Raw genomic sequence first — 23,614 nt, forward strand, 5'->3', positions numbered from 1 at the left:
CTAACAACGCAGCGAAGGATCTGGATCCAATGGGTATGACAGAAATTTTTAAATTAAAATTGTTGTGCCGCCGCCGCGAGCAACGCCCCAATATCAATGATGGATCATATAAAATATTTAGTGTCGATTTTACAACATCATGATTGCCCCGCCAAGGAAAGTGGAACCCTCTTGCAGGGAAAGCAACAAAATGTTACTGTTATGGTCGAGGCAATGGCTGTGAAGGGGTTAACCAGACTGGAAACTGTAAAGCAGTCGATTTCAGGTAGCTACCACGGATTTTCTTTGGGGGAAAACATGATGAATCACGGTCCCCCCATTTGCCCCACTCCATGTGTCCAATCGAAAGCGCGGTTCCATTAAAGGCTTAAGCCATTTGCGCTAATCCCTTAAACCAGCTTTTCCTTTTGTATTTGTATTTTTTTTTTTTTAATTTCATATTTCCACGTTTGACCGGCACAAAGGGGCGGAGAGAAAACTTTCTCCAACTTTCAGTTTGCAGCTTACGCGAAGGCCATTCAATATTTATGCTCGAATTTTGCACACATTGCTGGGGATCTATGCGTGGCTTTAAAATTCAATAAATTTATGATTATCCAAAGGAAAACCCTTGGCAAAACAAAGTGACAACACAAAATAACTAACCCAAAGGAAAAGCTTAGTGGAGGGACGAGTACAAGCTCCTCATCCTTACTGTTGATTCTAAATTGATAATCATATAAAGTACAATTTATGACATTTGGCAAATATGCGCAACGAAGCAAAACAGGCAGCAAATTTCGCTACAGCTTTTTTATGGCCACGCTAAAAGTCAACGGAATAAATATTGACATGTAGGCGAACGGCTTCATTCTGGGCCAAAGCCAATGAAATGACAGTGTGCTGCGTAAATAATGTCATATAATTTAGACTTATTTGCACAGGCGACGTTGATTTGTGTCCTGCCTGCATTTATGAAAACTCCAACTCCAGTCCCTTTTTCGAATCGCTCTTTTCTATGGTAATTTTGAAAAACCTTTACTCACAAAATTTGTTTTTGCAATTTCAGCTGAAAAGAATGTTCACGAATCATATTTATAGATATAAAACCAATCAAAGATATTGTACTTCAATATTTTATATGATGATTTAAGGTACTTCTTGAAGTGAGCCACCTAATTGAATTTGTTTCTGTTAATTATATGTTGCTTTTTTGCATTTAAACATTACCCGCCACATATTCGTTTGTACTCTTATTTCATTCATAAAGCATTCCACTTACAGATGACATTCATCATGAGCGAGTCCTCGATGGCCGAGTTCTGGAGCCGTGGGTTGGAGCCCTCGCACTTGAGCATGGTGCCATCGTCCTCCGGCTGTGGATAGAATGTCAGTGTGGATATGACTCTGCCGTTGCCCTGGTTCGTCGACAACTAGATGGGATATAGGAGAGATTGAGAGATGGAGAGATGGGTTGCAATCGATTAGAGCAGTGCCTGGCAAGGAACTCATAAGTGGGGCTTTCGCCTGGCCAAGATTGAGTTAGAAGCCCCGGAGCCAGAGGTATAGGAAGCTTACCAGGCCACGTTTGAAGGGCCGATTATTCTGCGTCCATTTGATTTCCGTGTCCGGAACAGAGCCGGCCACAATACAGGTGAGATTGTACTGCGTGTTCGAGGCGAAGACTTTCAGCTTATTGGTTAAATTGACTGACGTCGGTTTGACTGTGGGAGTTTAAGGTTTAGGGATTAGGCGTGACTGGCCATATATTGACTGCCCGTTGTTCACTCACGTAACATCTCGATGCGGATGCTGCGCTCCACGGGTGCCACCAACTTCGTGTTGGACGCCTGGCAGCGGTACGTGTTGTTCAGGGCGGAGCGCGAGATTTGGGCCACCTCCAGCCGGTTCACGGTCACATGGCGGCCCATCGAGACTCCGCTGCCCGCCTCCAGGGTCCGAGTTCCGTTCAGCCAGGTCACCGTCGGCTCCGGACGACCTGTTGATAGAGCGGCTATTACTACAACTTCTTTTCTTCGTTTCTATGGTGTGTGTAAGGCACAAACATTTTATAGCTAAAGTCTATTTTTATTTGTTCAAAATCAACACCTTTTTACCAATAGTATTTGTATGAATTATTTAATATTGCCTTTATTTTGACCATTGAAAATAAATCATGGAAATTATGCTTTTATTCGCTTCAAACTAACTAACTTAACTTTACAAAAATTTGAATTTTGAACTTGGGCAAAGCATGTAGCTTAAATACTTGCTGTGCTATTTAAAAAATTATTAAATTAACAAATAAAATGAAATACGCAAAATGATGTAGCTCTAAAAATACAAAAATTAAATTATGGACAGCCTAGTTGTTAGTGAGAAATATACAGTGAATAAGTAACAATAAGGATACGCTCTTGTCATAAGCACGCAGTTCAAATTCGAATTAATATTTAATGCATAAATTAATTTTAAATTTCGTGCCAACTGTTTTGCGCTAGCAGCAAACTTTTCCACTCATGCATTATTAACCCGCCCGTCTAGATGGAGTTTTCCCGAGGTGGTTTTCTAACGGAAGCGGCGTGACCACCGAGCCGCGTTCGAAAATTTATGACCGAAAAAAGAAGCAAACTTTCAACATTTTAATGATAATGCGCATTTAGCAGTGTGTACCCAAGGCTTTTAAAAAAGGCTTAGCCAGCTTAACTAGCAAAGTTCGGCCACTGGATGCCCGGGCTGTATAAATGGGTAAATGGATGGATGGATGGATGGATGAAGGGATGGATGGATGGACCATGGGTTCACCAGGAAACGCATAAGCGTGAATATTGAATTAGTTGGTTTGTGGGGCCAATGGGGAGACTTGAAAGTTTTGGCGACATGCGGAGCACCCCAACACGAAAAACAATAAAACGCGAGGGAAGATCGGATAAAGGGCACATTTCATTACATATTTACTGGCATATTTTTGGTGGCTTTGGCAGGGCAAATTATTGTATCACAAGGTTAGAGAATTTATTCACATATTAAATAATAATCCAAGCAGAATTTCCGAATTGGTGATCCACTAATTTATATTCTAGTTCTGGTTTTAATTTATGAGCTAGTTTAGTTTTGGTTGTTACGTTAAAAACTAAAAGAGATTATCTGTAGAAGCGGATAGCATACAACAGCTTCTCATTCGCTTGGTCAATTTAGTTAAATGTAGTAATTTAAGTCAATCCGATTTGGCTGCTCTTTATTTTCTAAGTTACTTCTTGTTGGGCTGTACAATTTAATTAAAAAAGAAAGCCCTTCTGTCGAGCTACTTCAATTACAGCTGTTAATTCGAGTAGATCAACCACAAGAAGGATGCTCGAACGAAAATGATTCTCTTATATACACAACCATGGGGAAGCACCCATCTCTACCTGCCTCAATTTGCCAATGAGTTCGAATATTAAATTAATAAAATATGACTCGGTCATATGTGGGATTGACTATCGATTTACTCTTCAGAGTGCCGGATGGAAGTTCTCGATGCAGTTCTGTGATTCTGCAGCCCGGCATTTCAATTGAAATTCTGCAATCACTTTTTCGCTTTGCTGCCATCGCTCAATGGTCAGAGAAAGTGGTAGGAAAAGGCATTGCCCACGCTCACATATCAAATGTACGAAAATATTTTTAATCCGTTTAAGTGCCCAAAGCCCAAAGCCCAAAGCCCAAAGCCCGAAGCCCGAAGCCCACAGCTCCGACATAGCCATTGGGTTTGGGTTTGGGCCATTAAGAGAGCCAAGTGAATGCGGCGGAAATGAGCAACAATAGCAACAAGCAGCTGGGGATTGGCATTGGCCGACTTGGACGACTTGGGCATTGGGGTTTGAGGATTCCGAATTGGATTCGGGGTTGGAGATTGAAGGGCGAAAGTAGCTGATAGCTGGAGTTTGGAGTGTGGAGTGTGGAGTGTGGAGTGTGGACTTGGGAATTTACTGCCAGAGTGCGGGGTGATTGCAAAGGATACTCGGTGACAATAAGCCAGCGAGGACAAACGCACACACGCCAAATTGCTTGGATGGGATGGGATGGGATGGGAATGTAGGGATAATAGACAAATAACAGTTTCCCTGCGGCATTTAGCTGGCTCTCGCCTCCCCCATCCGCAAACCCCAGCCACTTTCTTTCTCCCAACCAGCCCAGCCCACCACCCACTTCCTTTGTGTAATAAAGACAGCGCGCTTGCCATTTGCTAAGCCATACTTACGCTTGTTGACAATTGCTCCGCCGGACAATGCTCCCGTGGAATGGGTGGCCAAATATGCAAAGGACTGCGGAACTGGACACAGTGAATAACCCGGGCCCTTTTATGGGGCAGCCGCCTAGATTAGCTTTTTATTGCCGGTATTAATTGCTATTAGTCGAAGTTAATAAACTTGATAAAGCAATTTGGCATTTGCCGTCTATCGTTTATCCTGCCCGATGTCCTGGCTATGATTAGTGGCCGGCCATAAAAATAGCGTCAGGATTTGCATTAGCCTTAATCAGGATGCGAGCACCCACCGTCCGCAATCGCAATCGCAATCGCAATCTCTCAAACACAACTCAGTCGACGCCATGTGGCGTTGAAATTGCGATATTAGTTAATTTGGCTTTGAGCCCTTGCCAGGAGCCAAATGAAATACGAGCTTGCATTGCGGTCCTTCGAGCAGCCAACTCATACACTGCGATAATGAGCTCTCTATTCATCGAAAATATAATAATGGAATGGAGAACTAAGGCATTAATGTCTATAACTAAGGCATTAATGTCTATAGAAAGAATGGGGGAAAATATAATGATGGAATGGAGAACTAAGGCATTAAAGTCTACAGAAAGAATGGGGGAATGTGATAGTATATTAAAATAATTTCTACATTATATCTCAGCACTAGGAAATCAGTTTGGCTCAGTGCACGGGGTGGCAACTTGGGGTTGTGTGGGAAATGTTGCATACAAATCAGAGGCAATACCACCTGCCAAGAAGCGTGTCGCTCAGCAGGTGTCAAAAGGGAATGTTGTCGACGTCGACGCAGTTTCACTTGGAACCTCCACAGGACCTCCTTTTGGCACCCCGCACCCCGCACCCCGCTCCCTGGGCCACTTGCTGTTTAGCTCATTCACATGCGGTTAGTCAAAGCGGCGACGTGCGGCACTGCTGGCACGGCAAACCAAGAGGCGAAATGCCAAGGCGTAAGATGAATCCTTGGGCAGGGAATGCTGCACCAGCAGAGGAGCACAGCTTGCAGCGGAGTCACCTGGAACTACCCAGCACCCAACCTGCCATTCGAGGTGAGGCGAATAATGAGCTAGCATTTGGGTGCAGCTGCACAAAGTTGGAGATCCTTCAGCCGGAATTGGGACACTACTCCGGGCCTTTAAGCCTGATGGAGTTCAAGAACAGCCTCAAAGAAGCTCATTCACGATTTCTCTTTGGTATTCGTGAAAAGGAAAGTTGGCTTCAGCAGCGAAGTTTTGTTTTCTCATAACAGCTTCTACTGCTACAGCAAGCCTTTCAAATTGCTTTAATAAGTATTGAGAGTCTAAGTTAAACTACCATAGATATATACATATGTATATACTTCATTTCAAATTTGTTATCTGTACCGCTTTACAAGCAAATTCTGTCAGTTCAATGAACTGAAGCCACTGGCTGTCTGTAATAATCAACTAATTCCACTATCTAGCGGACTTAAAAACTTTTACGAGCATCAGTAACCAGTTCCAGCCCATCAGCTGCATTTCAGACTTTAAGCTCTGGGAAAAGCCACACTAAATGACCGAAGGAAAATGAAGCCCGCAAATCGCGCTGCTAGTTGACATGGAAAACGTCTGGGTTGTGCGCCGAAAATATTGTTTTCGCAAAAGTTAATGATTTATATTGCTGATGTCGGGCATTCGTCGTTTGGGTTTGGTCTCAGTTCGTATCCATGGGGCTCAGTGATGCAAGGAGAAGCCCTCAAGCCAAACCAGTGAAGCGAGCAACTTGTGCAAAATTTTTCACACTTGCCAGCTGCAAAAAGGCGAGTAAAAAGGCGAGTAAAAAGTTTCGAGACTCCGTTCGGGGGTGAGGTTGTGCTTTCCCTTCACCTTGGGGACCTCTTTAAAGATTTACGATGCCGCATATGCCTACAGGTCATAGCTGCTTGGCCAATGGATGTGGATGTGGTGTGTGCACAACAAAAGCACGCCAGACGCTTCAAATTGTTGCATTTTGCCCAGAAAGCTAGCAAAATGGCACTGACAGGGCCGGAGCCGCAAAAGGAACCTCCGCAGACGATGTCCTGGCGTCTGTCCTGGCGCAGCGGCACTGTCACCGCAGACTTTGACATACATTTATTTTTATTATTTACGATGACTTAGCCCTGCCCAGAACCAGACTCGGTCACGGCTGGGGCCTATCTGGGGCTCCTCATCTTTAATTCTTTAAATAGACTCGAATGGATGCGAACGAGGCTGAAGCTGAAGCTCTCAGTAAGGATTGCACGATGAAAAAAGAACCCTTTGGTTTGTCTTTCCAAAAAGAACTCATTTTAACTCTTCAGTATATATATATATATATATACATATATTGCATTTATCAGCGCATCGAATATATAAGCCAGAGATATTTTAAAAGAAATTTTAGTTCTGTTGATTTTGACATTCCAGTTGAATTTAGTATTTATCACAGTGCACGAGTGGAATCAGTTGCGTTTTTGTGCCTGCCTCCACAGCTTGATAACCTTTTGTCTGTGTGCCACATTTATGTGGCAGAGGGTACGTGTATGCATTGGTGTCGTTTATCATGATTTACTTACCGCCACGCACTTCACATGTCAACACAATATTATCGCCCTCGAGCAATGGACCCACAGCTCCGGCAACATCGCGTCCGGAGGCATCGTACACGAGTATCTGATGCGGAGGAACTGCCGAAAGAGAGGAGACGTTATAACGAGGATGCACTAACAAAAGTTAGATTTAAGGGCTTCAGATGAAGGGACTTTAAGGACCTTACTATTAGCTACTACTACCATACCAAATTACTCTTAATTGTGGTTAACCATTATATCTTTAACTTGATGAGTTCAAATCAAAAGCAATATCCATGTGAAAATTACATATATTAATTGCTCTTCCAGGCATGAGTGTGTTTTTAGAGTGTATTTGATAGTGGGCGGGAAGATGGCTTCCTTTAATGGCGGCACACTGGGTTTCGGGTACTCACCAATAACCGTTAAGTTAATTCTATGATTACGCGTGGGCGAGTTCTGAAAGTCGACGCGGCAGCGATAAACCTGTTGAGGAGTCCCAATAAAAAACAAACAATAAGAAGGCGCCATTTTCGGGCAGAGCAATGGAGCAATGGAGCAATGGAGCAGTTGGAGCCACTTACGCCCTCGTCGTCCAGTTGGATGTTGTCCACCGATAACTTGGCCGGCTGCTGTCCGGTGACGAAGTACGCACGTGGCCCAAATGAGTTGGTGTCCGACCAGTAGAGCGCCTTCTCGAAGGGTCGTCCCCGGACATCGAAGCTGGAAAAAAGCGGAAAAGCGGAAAAGCGGAGAGGAAATGTTAAAAGTTGCCTAAGTAGTTCCTCCTTCGTTATCTCTAGCTAACGGCCGCAGGGGAACGCAAAAAATAATGTGAATAAATGTGAATAAATGTGAATAAATGTGAATAAGGGGAAGTAAGCACAAAATATTGACGATAAGTAGTGTCAGCATGCGTCTCCCAGATCATTTCAAATGTCGCGCCAAAGGTCGTAAATTTTAATGCGATGTGAGAGTTTTCACGGCGTGCGACCTCGAAGGTTGTGTCCTTATGTTTTAAGCACTTCAAATGGATAGTCTTTGTGGGGGCAAATGACTTAATTCAATGCTTTCGGCACTTTTTGTATTCAGTTGTATGTAAATACGTTTTTTTTAATGCCATATACCCAAGTAAGTATTGCCACATACGACAGAAAGCAAATATCTCAGCCCGAAGCTGAAACAATATGTATTTTTTTGTTGACTTAGTTGCTTAATACAAACTAAGCCAAATGCAAATCAGAATAATGCCATAAACTTGAATACACCTATGGCTCTCCTATGCAAATGCTAAGTAGCCATAAAATGAAAGTGGAATGAGAGCCGAGCTAGACATGCCACTTAACACATAAGCTGAGCTAAACTCTGAAAAACAGAGAACATAGTAGCACGCAGTGTGGGCGCTCTGTATAAAGTCAGTCTACTTTAAAGCCTCCAAAGAGGCCACTAAACAAGGCCGGCCACTTATTGGGGAGCCAGCTTGTGCTGCCCTTTTCCTACCATTTTCAAACCATAAATACTGAATGGAAAATTGCAAAACCAACACACTCAAATGCGGCCTGGGCCTGGGTTTTCACGCGTCTACAAAATGACCCTTTTCCTGTCCCCCGCTGACCCCGCTGACCCCGCGGTGCCAGGGGTCGACAAAACGAACCCCGAGCATAAATTTGCACGCAACTAATTTCTTCCGTTTAGCATTATTTTCGCAGCCCAGCGAAAGAAGCAGCAAACGTTTGCAATTTTGCGCATTAAAAAGCCTGACGTGCTATCTTTGTCGCTTTTATTGTATTTGTTAATGTCCGCCGAAGGACTCTGGACGTACTGAAGAGCTGCGGCTGCCACGCCCCCCTCCCCACCCCCCCTGCAATCCCCATTCCAGCTGCCCCCCAGTGACACGCCGTAAATGACTTGAGGTTGGCGAAGTTTTCCCACAATTCTCTTTATGGCACTCAAAGAAATATATGTAAATATAAATATGCCCAAGAAAATGTATTTGTTCAGTAAGAGCCATCAATACTGTCTCTCTCAATTACTTGGTTTATAATTAGTAGGAATACATACATATCAAATGTATATTTATAACAATATTTTGCATCTTTACTAATTACAATTTATTGCGTATACGCCCAGTTGACACCTACGTTTTGTTTTAATCGTTTTTGTTTGCAATCGTGTGTTTGGTTTGGTTTAAAAAATAAATAAAAAATATTACTTTCTGTTTACTGATGTCTGATAAAATAAAAGAAGAAATATCGCTAGTTGGTAAGTTTCAATCACAAGCTAGTAAATCTGTTTGTTTTGTTTGCATTCCTAGGGTTCAAAATCATGTTTGCCAAAAAATATGGTTTTGAAATGGCAATATATTTAAATTTGAATTGAAATCATATTGCTTTGGATTTGAATTTATTGACTTAGCAGCAATCGTATAACAAATGAGTTTAGATATTAATAATTAAAACAGCACTTTAAATTGAAGCAGTTGAGCTGGGTCACTCTATTAACAATGCTGTTGTTACTTATTCTGTTTTCTACATGAAGGAGTTTTAGATCCTTTTCTTCGAGTGCTCCTTGGTGACCCGCACACCAGTACCATCGCCTTAGCACAGTCATCGCCAGTTGTGTCCTTGTGTCCCTTTGTTGTTTCCGCTGTCGTCGTGCAGTCTGTGCTATCTCTGCCCCTCACCCCTCAGTCCTCCGCCGCCCTTCCCCTCTTCCGCCCTTCCTCCCTTTCCCCCCTTCCCCTTCCCCAGTTGCGGTTAGCGGAGCGGTTTGTCATTGTGCCGGCTGGCAGGCAGGATTCTTCGCGGCCTCCGCCGGCGGCCGTATTGTTTGCGCCTTTAAGTGGTTTTTTATCATTTTGCCGCTGACACAATTTATATCCGGTGCTCATATTTCTTCTGCTTATCACTGGGTCTCCGTCTCCGTCTCCTCCTCCGTCTCTGCTCCTCCTCCGTCAACTTCTCATGTGTTTGGCCATTCCTACGATTGGAGCTCGGAGTGCAGTAAGCCATGCGGCGAATAAATTACGAATCCTAAGCCTTGCCCAAAGCCAGGGCACGTTCCCTAATTAGCCTAATTAAATATATGCGCGAAAATGTAAACATAACGGACTGCAAAGTGCGGAAACTCCTTGCGAAATTTCCTTCAAAGAAATGCGCTCCAGGTTCGCGCTGTTTTCGTCGCTTTTCCTCGCTTTTCCACGCTTTCCCTGCTTTTGCCGCTTTTAATTTTGCGCATTTGCAAACAATAGAGAAATGCCGAATAGTCTACAAAGGCGGAGCAGCAATAGCGATAAGGAAAGGTGGAATGGCATGGCATACGGAGTGGAATGAAATGGAGTTTCCTCACCCGTCACCCAAATATGGCCAGAATACGACGGTCTTAGCCCGGCTTGCCCTCTGTTGACGTTGTGTTTTCTCGTTGTTGGCCTTAGGAAACAATAATGCCGAGTTTGCACAATGAGCACAGCAGCAGGACAGCAGGACAGCAAGGATACTCCCGGAGCAGGGGGCGCCAAAAAGAAAGGGACAAAGGGAGAAGACGGGAAAAATAAACGCCAAATGCTCGGGCAGTAAAAATTGTAAAGCAGAAAAACAGGGAAAGCAAACGAGTGGCAAGGAGCAAAATAAAATGGGCCAGCCAAGAAAAGAAGACAACATTGTGGCAGTTGCAGAAATGTTGACTGTCGTCGAAGAACAGGGCAGGGAAAGAAGGCGGGGGTTCGGGGAGAATGTAGACCAACAAGGCCAGAAGATGAGAGAAAGCTGAGGAGAAAGTAGGGGGAAAATTGGGAAACCGTAGGAGACAAGTGGACGCAACCACGCGACTTCCGTTTGAGGAGCTTGCTCTGCACTCAAAAAACATGTTTAAATAAAGAGCTAGATTTATATTAGCTGTAAATTATATTCAACTGCAATTTTGAATGTAAACGAATTTTACGAGCTAAGGAACTTTTTTCTACAAATTTGGAACTTCCTACAATAGAATATTTCGAAACATTCCAAAAGCTTATATGTTATATGTTAAGTTTTAATGAATGCAATGCTTTTCAATATATTGTCCAAATACCTTATTGACTTGAAGCACCTTTTTTTTGGCAGTGCACTTGTCTCATTCAAACTGACTTTCCTCGCTTTCTTTGTCGATGGTCTGGTTTTTTCCAACAATTACTTGAGTTTTATTTATTTTGCGTTAATTGGTAGCACTTTATCTTGGGCTGAATGAATGAGCTGCGTTCTTTAAACAAATCCCGAGACGAGGCGGACCTTGAACTGGACGTTGCATGGCTTGGTAATTACGTTTTGGCTTTTTCGGTGGCTTGGCATAAACTTTGACCGCCACAGCCCCTTGCCCTTTCCCTTTCCCCCCTGCTCACCAAATTTAGTATTCCCAACCGAGGATCCCCGCCCCGAAATCCAATATCAGAGCAAGCTTCTCATATTGCCATTTAATGATTCTCCTTTTTGTTCGTCCCTCAGTTTGTAACGCTTACAAAATCCTATTCAAAAAGATTGCAAAAGGGCTAAAAGGGGACGTGGGTGGGAAGCTTGAAAAAAATATATAATAAAAAAGGACCGAAAACTTTTGCACTCACAATATCCATTGAATAATTTTATGACAATATGTGTCAGAGCGTGTCGGTGTTTCGTGTGTAAGTGTGTATGTGTGGGTGTATATGGGTGTGTGTGTTCATGTGTTCATGTGTTTGCCGGTATTTTCTGACAGTTTAAACAGATGCTGCTGTCGCGTGGGAACCTTTTCATCCCAGATTCTCTGCCCGACCGAGTATTACTCATGACAATCGATGGGTTCTGCATAAGTATGTCGTAGTCGTCAGATTATTTTTAATTGATTGGGCAACTGTTCTATTCTATTTTAAATATTATGAATTAAATTTGGATGCTTCATAGAGAAAGTTCAAAAAGTAAATGTTTTATTTACAGGTAATGTTCAAACTTAAGGGAAACGATTTATTCAAAGCTTTGAAAAGAGTTCATGTAAAATAAGATATAAATGTAAAATCAATGTAAAACAAGATGTATGGTTCAACTTCTGAAATAGTTTAAGTTTTGCCATTCATCGGATTTTTCAAGCATTACAAATAAAGTTTTGTACACTCTTGTACAGAAAGTGTAACATAGCTATAAGAAAAGAAAAATCTATTAAATTAGACAAACGAGCTTCTTATTAGCTGCATCGATACAGATCTCCTACTTACATTTATGTGAATAAATTTCATTGTTTGCAACTTCCCCTCTCATCGCATTATCCCCCTTACAGGGTACTTAAACTGTGCAACTCAACTATGCATCGCGCGGAAAAGGCAATAAACTATGAGGGCATGAGGTGCAGCCAACATCCACCTGTGTGGACAAAATTAGACAGGTGGGAATAGGCTCCGCACATTGTTCGGAGTTCGCATATTGTCTGGCGGCCCGTATAAAATTATGCATAAAGAAACCATATCGCGATGGGTTGGCGATATGGGGGTTTTTTGGGGCGAAGCGCCAAAAAGAGTGCTACGTAACTCGAAAAAAGGTGGCAACAAATTTAAAATTGGTTTCCACACACAGCCACACACATTGGCAAACAAAAGAAACGCAGCGCGGAGAGAAATATGAAACAATAATAGCACCAAAAAGGGGCTGTTTACACGCCCCCATATATATGTACACACAAAAGTATGCAAATGGTTTTACTGCCCCTTTGTTTTTGTTTTGTTTTGTTTTTCCACACTTTTTTGCAGGCGAATCGTCCTTTGTGCGGTGTGGGTATGGTATTGGTATTATTATGGAGCCATGCTGTGTAATATCTGTAAATTTCTTTTGTTATTGCCAACAACGGTTTTCCCTTGGCCCCCCCCCCCCCGATCCCCAACAATTTTCCCGATCCCCACGCTTTTGCAGCGAACGGTGTTGACATTTGTTGGCATCTTTCCACACATTGTTGCCGCTGGTGTTGGTTTTTGTTTGGTTTTCGGTCCATCTTCTTCTTAACTTTTACTATATAATTTGTAGCATATGAATATATGAAGGGCCACAGGAATAAAAAAGAAGTCGGGCAGCTGCAGAAACAAAAAGGGCAGACATCGCCGTTGCCATTTTACTCGGTAGCCAAGTTCAAATTTATGCAGTGTCGCCCAATAAATTCCGCAATAAATTCAAAATAAAACTTTTATCCTCGGCTCGCCTATTTGGTTTTCGGTACTTTGTGTGGATATTGCCGCAAGTTAGGGTTACCAAAACGGAAAGCCATTCAGACTTCCAGTTGAGAGTCCGAGAAAAGATTTTAATATTTTGATTGGGATTAAAAATTAGCTCGGAAAGGGTTCTCTGATGGAATTTCTGACTTCTGACTGATTTAAGCAAACAGAAATGAGATTCCATATATTTTGTTCGTTTCTTGTAGAGAGAAAGTTCTATCAGCAGAAGCAAACGAATACTAATTATTCATTTGCTTAAAAACAACGAGTATAAAGATATGTGTAGAATTACATTTACTAATTTAAAAAAGACTTTAAACTATTTCTAGAACACGATTTCTATTACACTTGTGGTATAATATTTTATGTTGGATCATCAATTTTAATTGCTAGGCAATTGATGAACCAAATCCGATTTGGCAACTTGGCAACTTGGCAATTGAAATCAGATATTTACTCTCCGGTCCATTAAATCGCATATAAATACTTAATTGCGGGAACTTAAACAAGAGCAAATTGTTGAAATATACAACTACGAGTATGTTAAGCTTACAGAATTTTCCAATTACTGTGAATTCCTTCCGTCCAATTACTGAAATCGAAGTCATTAAAACTTAATCACAACGATGGAGAGAAGTTTGGCAATCGGCCTCCCGCCTTGGAATGCGCAATCAGTGGAAGGATTGGACCACCATTTCCGAATGTGACCAAGTGGCGACCCAACAAAGAAAATCCCCACGTTGGCATTTCCCACGTCGGCGGTGGAAACCAGAGCTTAGTGTCGGCCAAATCGATTTGCATGCGCCACTTGCATTTCCGCTGCCACACACGCACACGACTACACACGCCCGCCCTCACACCCACACACTCACACACACGTTCACCCACACACGACCGCATATACATTTGAAACTTAATTACTGTTTTAAATATCCCATCTAACCTGAAATTCGCGCAAAGTGCGACTTCAGGCCGCCTGCCGCTCGTAAAATGGCCCGAAAATGCACTCGACTTAATTGCCTTTGGACCACGACTTTTGCCTGTCCTGATGGGCACACTCAGCAAAATAATTTAACGTGCTTTATTAAGATCGGAATTAGATACCCATTCGTTTTTAGCAAATTATTCTACTCTATTCTATTATAATAAATGATTTTGTATGATGTAGTAGCAAGTAGTAGTAAGTGGTGAAGTTAACATATTGTAAGCATAAATGTTACTTTTTTATGAACTTTTTAATTATGACTTTTTCACAAGGAACTAGATAACATTTATTTGACTCCGCTGATCTTATCCACAATATATCCAAAAGTAATCCTTATCCTGAATTGTTGTTCGAAACATTAAGCTTGTTCCTAGAATCAGGCATGGAAAGTATACAATAAAATATGAGTATACACAAGTTGAAAAATAGTTAGTCTATTAGATAGTGAAGTCATTGGTTCTATAGGTCCAAAAAAAATTCTATGTTAACTTCTAGTCTCAACTTTAGTATAAGTTATCGTCCGATGATGATTATAAGTTTTAGAAACATATATTTTACTTGTAAGGCCTACTGTAGATACACCAAACTACCTCCAAACTAACCGCTTAAAACGAATTTAGTTCACGTGTAGCTGTATTCTACTTCAGGTCGTGATTCTGCCATCTTCAGTTGCTCTTCACTTACGCTACCACTTGCCGTTGGCCTTTATTGCCAGCCATTTTGAATACCATTTTGTGGCTTATTACTTCTGCGGCAGACCGCTCCTCAAGCAGCCAGATACACCGCCCAATACACACACGACCCGGTCTTTGCCGAGTAAATGCACTTTCGATTGGCCCCTCCATCCGGATTTTCCCACCGACTGTATTTATGGGCGGCTGGCGGCGATTATAGCAGTTAGCGTGGCACTCAGATTATCCTCTTTTGACAGCCACTCCTCCGCCGAGTTGGGCTCAGGATGGAGCAGACCAGACCAGACCAGACCAGACCAGACCAGGCGCTGCAGACCCATCCAATCCGCAGCGAATTTAATTATTCATGCCACGGAACCTACGGATACCTGGCACCCAGCAGCCGGGCGCCCAGGTGAGCTTTAAAAATCAATTAACCTTGATTGTAGCCCGGGCTTAAAGTCCGCTGTAGGTCGCTTATACTTGGCACTTGGGGGTATATCTTGGTTTTAGCTAATCTATCAATAACAGAAGGAAGAACAACATCAGGCGGAACACGAATTCATTTCGCAATAAATGAGGAATGTGTTCTAAATTAAAGAGATTATAAGCAAAGCTGCACATGCTCTTCTTAATTTGTTATCTACGCTTAATTATTCACCACTTTAAGGGTTTTACGCACATAAAAAAGCGCGAAATGAACTTTAAATTGAATATACTTATGTCTTCACCTGAGCTGCTCATCAAGTGCCAGAGCAGTAATTGAATTTAATTCAATTTTATATACTTTCATTGCTTCATTTCGCCTGATCCCAGCGGGAGTCCCAATCGCAAGGGACTCGGCGGATGCATCATCCTGTTTGTCCTTTGTATCGCTTCACCCGTGCCACCCATGCCACCCATGCCACCCATTTTCACCTGCCTTTTGTTTATTATGTGGGCTTTGCGGGGGCGGTGGGCGTGGCGTCCTCCTGCCAATGCCATTGATGGCCTGCAATATTGAACGTGACAGTTGGCCTGTCGACCCACAGAGCTTCCCGTTCGCTCCTCGTTACAGGTGGCTGTCATGGCAAATGTTAATTTTAATAATGGCAGGGCAAGCAGCCGCCCCCTGACCCCTGACCCCTCAACCCCCGGTGTCCCTTTATCGCTCACGATTCATAACAAATAAATGTATAAAAATCTTATGAAAATCGCATTTCAAGGGTCAAAGTCAGCAGAAACAAATCCCGGCCAGCTATCCAGCTATCCGGGCCATAAAAACGGAACCCAATACCCGAAATAGCCTTAACCCTTGAAAACTGTCTGCTTGTCGGCCAGTCAAACAACAAAGCAAAAGTTAACATTATAATTTTTAATATTTTTGCTTTTAGCCTCCTGGGCAGGACATTTTTTTTTTGTTTTGTTCGGGGGCTCAGCTTTTGCCTTTGTATCTGGGTGTAAAGCTGTCAAATGCAGAGACCTGCTAGACAGCACTTTCCACAGGGTATTTGGTATTTGGTGTGTGGGAATGCATGTGGGTGTGGATGTGGATGTGGGTGTTGGTGTTGGTGTGTGCGAGCCTGTTTAGGTGAGGCTGCCAGCTGTGACGTGTCTTTGGAAATGTGGCAAAGCCTGGTCCACAAAAAGGATGCTCGACACTGGGGGAAAACATGGCGATCAGCTGGATAATGCAATTTAAGGTATTAGTTGTTCAGTTGTTTCAGTTCATTAATAAACATTCAGTTTTAACTTGAATCCGACTGGGCAAATTTCTTTACTTATTTCCTGAAGGATATCAGACAGTCATATTTTTGTTAGCATAGTACTGTGCTATAATTATATAAAATATGATGTAAGCATAGGCAGAAAATCGAGCAATTTCTCACGGTGCACTATCAGGAAAAACCTTGCCCTATTTACCCCGACTCTATTTTTCCGCCCTTCACATGCTGCTTTCAATTTCGGCGCCTTTTCGGTTTTAGCCTTTGGTTTTGATTCTTTCCTCAGCCCCATTCAGCTGCCGCTCTCTGTGTCCTTCGATTTCACGCAGAGCTGGCAATTTTACGCCGCAGCCAAGTCCTTTCTGCAGTTTTTCCCTGGGAATCCTGTCCTTCGGCTGCGCACATGTTGATGTTGTTCTTGTTTTCGCCAGTTTTATTTATTTCTTTAAGTTTCATTCCAATTTCTTGTTTTTTTTTTGCTTCGTTATTTGTGTTTTTTCTCTATGTGCACCGGCTTGTCCTCCAAGGGAAAACGAGTTTCGAATCACTTTCGGATATTTTTGGTTATAAAGCCGGAAATTTTGCGACATTATTGTTTTCCACATTTTTCTAGTTTTCCGTTGTTGTTTGCTGCTGTTTGTTCTTGTTGGTCAAAGCACTCACCTCCCTTGCTCATATTTTCTGCTCTTTGTCTGGTCTGAAATTTATTGCTTCCAATTGAGTGCACGAAGTGGCAGGAACAACAACACATTCAACCAGGATCTGAGAGCTGGGCAACACTGTTCGTGAACACAGTTCGCGCTCGTCCTTAAGATACGCGTGTGTTTGTATTCGTGCCCGCATCCGCATCCGAATCCGAATCCATGTATCCATATCCATGTCTTTGTCCCTATTCCCCAAAAAGCCGCGTCCACCCGCTGGTAACATATTGAAAGGAAGCACATGTAAGCAAAATTGACAAGGCTAAAGGATATCGATGTCTGCTTATAATGTGCAACATATTAAACCTAAGCACACGTTCGCCAGCGAGCTCTATAAATAACAGGCAGCAGGAGTTCGAGGACATCGCCGCGGGACGTGGCTGTAGATGGAAACCATGATAGGTTGGCGATAAGGTTTGAGGATGGGTATGGATCTCCGCACCCACTCGCCCACAATCAAAGTTGCCGCCAAAACAGTTTTCACTTTGGATACCATTATTTTGCTGGCCCGCTTTTCACCTCGGATGTCCTTTGCCTCGGGTCCTGCGGCTAATATATGAGCCCATGTCGCCCCGTTTGGCCCGCCTGCTATACCGTTGCTTTGTTTTGCTTTGACCCACTCCTGGAGCCATGTCCTGGCTCCAAGTTCCCGGCCTAGGCTCATGCGGCAGCACACTCGAAGAAAATATATATTTTCTCGCTTCAAAAGGGGAAAAACATGTAGATTTAACTGAATATTTTCAATAATATTTTAGTTTGGCATAAACAATCTGTGATTGGAAGACTCGCGTGTTTTAGAACATCACCGATTGACTCAAGTTATTTCAAAAAAAGATATTTCTAAACGAGCCCATTTAGCTTATTCATATGATACGTCGCTTTGCGTGCAGTGTAGTATCCATCCGAGAGTTGTGTTAATATTGATGATGTTATTAAAATAATAAATTATTTGAAAATTATGAACTGCTGCCATTTCTCATGAAGCTGTCGGGTCGCGTAAGTATAGGAAGTTGCCATTCGAGGGTCCGATAAATCAAAGGTAGTCGCAATACGGACCCCAGTTGGCCATCCCCAAAAAAAGGGCGGAACTTCTGTCAACCGCATAGACAGATATCCACATCCACATCCCCGTCCACATTCACCTACTTGGAATCTCAAAGAGACTATAAAATTAGCAAGTGGCTGCTAACCTGAATTCAAATTCGACTGCCTTGAATGGGGGGCTCCTGCTTACCTGTAAAGTGGCTTTCCGGCGCTCTCACGGAACCAGAGCACCATGTACACCCGGTCGTCCTTCGCCTCCGGCTCGATGTCGCACGGCAAGGATGCGGTTCGTCCCAGAACGGCCTCCACGGACACTGTTGAAACTGAAAGAGGGAGGGGGGAGGAAAACACAATTATGAGTGCACTGCGGTAAAATAATCATATGTGGTATAGAAAGGCACGTACTAAAGCCATCAAATAGAAGATACTTTAATTACTCGTATCATAGAAGGCTTTGAGAATATAATGCGGGCATCTAAGGATGGTGTCGTTGAAAAAAGGCATATACTAATGATAATTACGAATTTAACGTAATTATTTCTAAATAAATGGATTCATTTTTTTAAATATGCAAATGTTTATTTTTTAACTTAGAATATTTATAAAAGAGCTTAAGACTTTACCAGGTCAGTATATGAATTTCGAAAGGCATATCCTACATGTAACAAATAGTACTATTTGTACTGTTTATCAAATATTAATTTAAAACTTTATCATAATTATACAACACCTTTGAGTTGTAAGTTGCCTTACAGTGGCTTTTTATTTTGATTTTAGCCCAAATGAGTGCAAGTTTTGCTCACGATTCTGTTAGTAATCCTTGACTCATTTTCCCTTGGTGTATCATTACCGTTTCCACCCAATGCAATTGAATGAAACGACAGGTGGGTGGCTCTTTTGAAATGTCATGACAAAACTATTGCCAAAGTCATTAACACAATATGAAAATGTCCTTTTTGCTGTGGGCTCGAGCACTGACTTACTGGGGTGTTGCCACAATTACGGCGACTCGACTCCTTCGTCGATTTCCTAGCAAATGTCAACAAAACGCTGCCTTTTAAGTGTCACGTCGAGACTGCCGTCCCACAACGCGAAGCACGCAAGGCGGCAAGCTCCAGGCACGACAACCTCAAGGCAGCAAACCCACCACCCAACCCAAACCCAAACCAACCATCTAGTAACCGCCCAGATCCTTTTAACCACGCAGCTCCTTTCGACCGCAATAGCCGCTGACGTTCATCGTTGTACTCGCATAATCACAACCAAGTACGTGAGTGGGAATATTAATGCCAAATTGGAGCTAACGACAACGATGACGTCGACAATGGTGATGACGATGGCCGGGTCTGCGATTTCATCCGATTTCAGGCGGCCTCATCTTTTGCATTTAAACTGCCAATTGATGCCACTGAAAATAGATAAATGCCAAGGACATCGTCGTCGCTTGCGGACGCCAAGGACCCGCTACCAATCCAATCTAGTTCGCCGATTTCCCCATTCCGGCCAATCAATCCGGCGAAATGACAATGGATTAAAGCCAGCCGGCTGCCATCAAGTTAAAGCCCCTAATTGTCCTTTGGCGTGAGAAGGATCGCAGGGTGGCGGGTCTCGTATATTTGGTTAGTTCCGACTCCACAAGTCGTAAATTAATACGAGAAACATGTACTGTAAACGCATGGCCATTAATCAGCGGGCTGAATAAAACATTAATAGCCATCAAAGAGTAGCCAATAAGTTCCATAAATTGATTAAGAAAGGATTGGGCTGTGACGTAGATTAAACTAGAGTGACAGTAGGAAAACATATATAGTATGCATAAAGTATATCACCCCTAAAATTCCCAAAAATCCGAGAATTTGATATGCTCGTGTGTGCCCAAGAACCAAGAAGATGGTTAAGAAATTATAATATCCTTCAAATTCCCCACGCAAATCAGACAAACGGAGATATTTGCCAGCGATTGACGACCGACATACTCATCGAATCGATTTTTTTTTGCGGAAAATTGAAAATCCAATTGCTCACCTGTCCAGCTGTCAGAACCCAGAAACTGGAGCACATCCATCATGGACCTATTTTACAGCCCGGTGCTCATTAATACCCAAAAGGGAGCCCCACAATCGTGTTACGCGTAATTTCATTTCGGCAGCCACCAAACGAAACGAGTGAAAGGAATAAAAATGTGGCGCCGGTGGAGGAGCATTGGGGAGCAAGTGCTCTGCTTGCTGCAGACGATGCCAAAAATTGTTGACATTTATTTAATATGCGCACGTTTTATAGAAAAGCAATTCCCAGTCGGATAATTTATGGCACACTACAGAAATTTGCACATGAAAACGCCGACCCAGCGCCACCCACTGAAACACACTCGCCCACGCAGGAAAACCGAATGACAAACGGACAAACGGACAAACAGACAAACAGACAAGCAGACAGACACCCATACAGACATAAACGCGTGTACAGCGTGTATGAGTGTTGGTGGGCAACTACAGCTGCAGCTGTATTGGTGAGTAGGCTGTCGCCGAACATGCTAGCAATTTTCGTGCGTTTGTAATTCCCATGTAAGATGTCAAATGCTCGACGGGCAAACACAGTTAGACCCTCTATATCACACGGATGAGGTTCGTACACTGAGCGAAAGTTTGATCAAAAGGGGCAAGTACTCAAGCTCGCGAAAATATGTACATCCCAGCCAAAGGCTCCTTGAATACCAACTTAACTTTGCAGCTAGATTATTATTGTAGTAATTGTTTGGTTCATAGAAACTATATTTTATATATGTATATGCAAATTGTTAGTAAATTAATTGACAGAATTGGGATAGTAAACCAAGGCACTTCTTGGTTCTACCACCTTAGATATTGAATCAGAAATTATTCTCAGTGTGCTGGTCCTGTTCTGTCACTGTCTCAGTCCCAAAGGCGGGCAGGCTGTTGCAGTAAATTGACATAATTTGTGATATGCGCCTCCGTCGCCGCCTCCTCCATGGTATCAGTACTTCTGATCCGCGTGCTTCTCCGCCTGCTCCTCCGGCTGCTTCTGCTGTTCCTCCGGATCCTTTTCCTTTTCCTGCTCCATCATCCCGCCGCTCGTCAGCGTCAGCGGCGCGCCAGCGTAAGTGTGCAATGAGTGATTTGCCTGTGGCAGCCACTGGGGAATCGCGGATGGGATGGCTGGGCCTCCAATCCAGACCCATCCGCAGACCACGAATCAGGCAGCCAAAACCAACTGCCTGGGTTTTGGACAAAGTGGCGCGTGCTGCGGCTTAGGTGGCAAGCTGCTTCTGAGGTCACCGAATTGGGCTGCCACAAGCGGCAACAGTTAAGTTCAGTTAAGTTCAGTTCGGATAGACAAATGCCACTCCATCCAGTCGCGTGTGTGCCTTCTGGTAAATATGTGCCTGAGTTCGTACAAGCGATGAAATAGGTCGATTGGGGATTATTAGTGCAAATCGAAGGCGAAAATATTTTTAGCAAATTGATTTCAGACACGGTGAACAACATAATCCTTTCGTGTTCTTCAAGGTTGAGTATCTGCTGATAAGAGACAGCAGGTTTGTGCAATTCAATTATTTTGATTAAGCACTGGACAGCCTAAAACATATTTATGTCATTGTGGTTACCTCATTATGGTTGCTTTCAATTGAAATGTCAAAATAGTTAATAGTTGAAATGCAGCTTGTACAAGTTATTTTGTTTCTAAACCAACAGTCTATAGGTATACATTTATAAGCACCTCATCATGGTGCATGAATTGCTATGCAAACAGGCTTCTCGCATTGACTGATATTACGAAATATTTGCAATGCAGCCATGCATTGTGTAATATTGATAGGTAATGGCTATTAGGAACTAATCATTTATTATTTTACGTAAATGATTGAGACTAGTGCCTCAATAGCTAGATTCAGTTCTGTTCGATCTCCACTACTGAGTGATATTCTAGCATGAACCTTTACCTACATAAACGACATTTTGCACATAGGCAAAAGGGGAAGCACCAAAGCAAACATCTGAGTAAGGGAATGGGAATTTCCTGGTGATTTCCGCTGGTTCAAGTACTATATGGTTCGGTGACGTCTTTCCTGCGCCACCCAGTGTCATTTCACTTTTTATGCTGGCTAGAGAGTAGAAAACAAACACAAATTTTATTTTGCTGCACGCCGCATTTCCCTGTCGTCCTTTTCCCATGATTTCCAGTACTTTTTTGTTATGAAAATTGCCAACAGCTAGGCAACACATACTTAGCACGCAGCAAGGCAAACACTGCGATACAGATGCAGAGAGTGGATAGATAGCACATACTGACTGCGGCACGTCGTTTGGCGCACTTGGGTTATGCACATAGTATTTATATTTATATTTATATAGGAAAGTCGCCGTTCCCCACACGCCCCGTTTGCCCTATATAAACGAAAGAAGCTGTGAAACTTATGCAAATTGCATTTCAGTGTCTGCGCAAAAGCTCGACACAAGACACAGCGTGGCGAGAGGAGCACAAGAGCTCAGGCAGCGCGAGAAGGCAGCGGCATCAGCGCCTAAAAGTATGCAATGCTAACGCGCCTTGCTCCAAAAAGTTGTAGAAAATGCGCATAATGAAATCCTTGGCTACGGCAGCTTCTTGGGTGCACTTCAAAAAAAATTGGCAAGTCTTTAAAAGTAGTATGTACAGAAACTAAATATAATTTGAGGATTTATTGATGAAACTTGCTGAACAAACATGCATGTACCTCAAGGAATTCGCTTCTTTTTGCATGTGTGTGTTTTAAAGCCTATATAGTTATTTGGAATTATTAGTAAAGTAGCTTAAACTTTACTTTCAGTGTAAGACGGCGGCAGCTTCTTAGCTTTACTTGACTTGGGCTGCTTGCCTTTTCCCACGTTCCACTTTCGCGGTAACTCTTTTGCTGCGCTTTGGCTTATTCATCTTTCTCTTTCTCTTCTTATTTGCGCTGTCGGTCTGTTTGCTTATGTATGTGTGCGAGGGTGTGTGTGTGGTGTGCGCTTGGTGTTGTTGCTTAAGAGAGCGCCAAAGTTGTTCTTCTCATTTCACGCTACAACCGCAGGGATGCCAGCGACAACGGCTCCTGAGCATGGTAATTTCTGCAGGTCTTGCAAGGCCGCTTGTGTGAGTGTATGTGTATGTGTGTGGGTGTGGGTGTGTATGTGAGCACTTAACTGTAGACACTTGTAAAAATATCGTGAGACTGTAAAGGCAGCCACTGATGTCGACCCTGGTCGAAAGCTGCAGTTGGAGCGAGTTGGAGCCAAACAGGTCACGTGTGGCATAAACGTGCCATTGCGTCGCTCGTTGCTGTTGCATTTATATTGTTATCTTGGGTGTAGGAAAATTCTTTAAATAAATACGTATGCACATACGAACGTGAGTGTGTTAGCGTCTTTCAAGGCGTGCACGGAAACAAATTAGATCTTATTTAAATCTAGCAATCAAATAATGAAATTGATACCCTCAAGTTTTGAAAGCAATGAGTTAAATAAAATTATACGATTGTTACGATTG

The 23,614-nt window shown here is 42.9% G+C and overlaps 1 protein-coding gene across 3 annotated transcripts in view; it reads right to left on the minus strand.

Annotated features, from left to right (window-relative positions):
* LOC6537549 overlaps positions 1-23,614 on the minus strand; it is a 96,443-nt gene that overhangs the window by 22,542 nt on the left and 50,287 nt on the right. For all 3 annotated transcript variants that reach the window (XM_002098059.3, XM_039375135.1, XM_039375136.1), the window contains exons 3-9: positions 18,282-18,414; positions 7,370-7,508; positions 7,202-7,271; positions 6,792-6,902; positions 1,772-1,978; positions 1,558-1,703; positions 1,262-1,412 (exon numbers count right to left, since the gene is read on the minus strand). In XM_002098059.3, the coding sequence (XP_002098095.2) occupies positions 1,262-1,412; positions 1,558-1,703; positions 1,772-1,978; positions 6,792-6,902; positions 7,202-7,271; positions 7,370-7,508; positions 18,282-18,414 (957 nt within the window). The remainder of the gene's footprint in view (positions 1-1,261; positions 1,413-1,557; positions 1,704-1,771; positions 1,979-6,791; positions 6,903-7,201; positions 7,272-7,369; positions 7,509-18,281; positions 18,415-23,614) is intronic.

Source organism: Drosophila yakuba, chromosome 3R, assembly GCF_016746365.2.
Source record: "Drosophila yakuba strain Tai18E2 chromosome 3R, Prin_Dyak_Tai18E2_2.1, whole genome shotgun sequence".
NCBI lineage: Eukaryota > Metazoa > Arthropoda > Insecta > Diptera > Drosophilidae > Drosophila > Drosophila yakuba.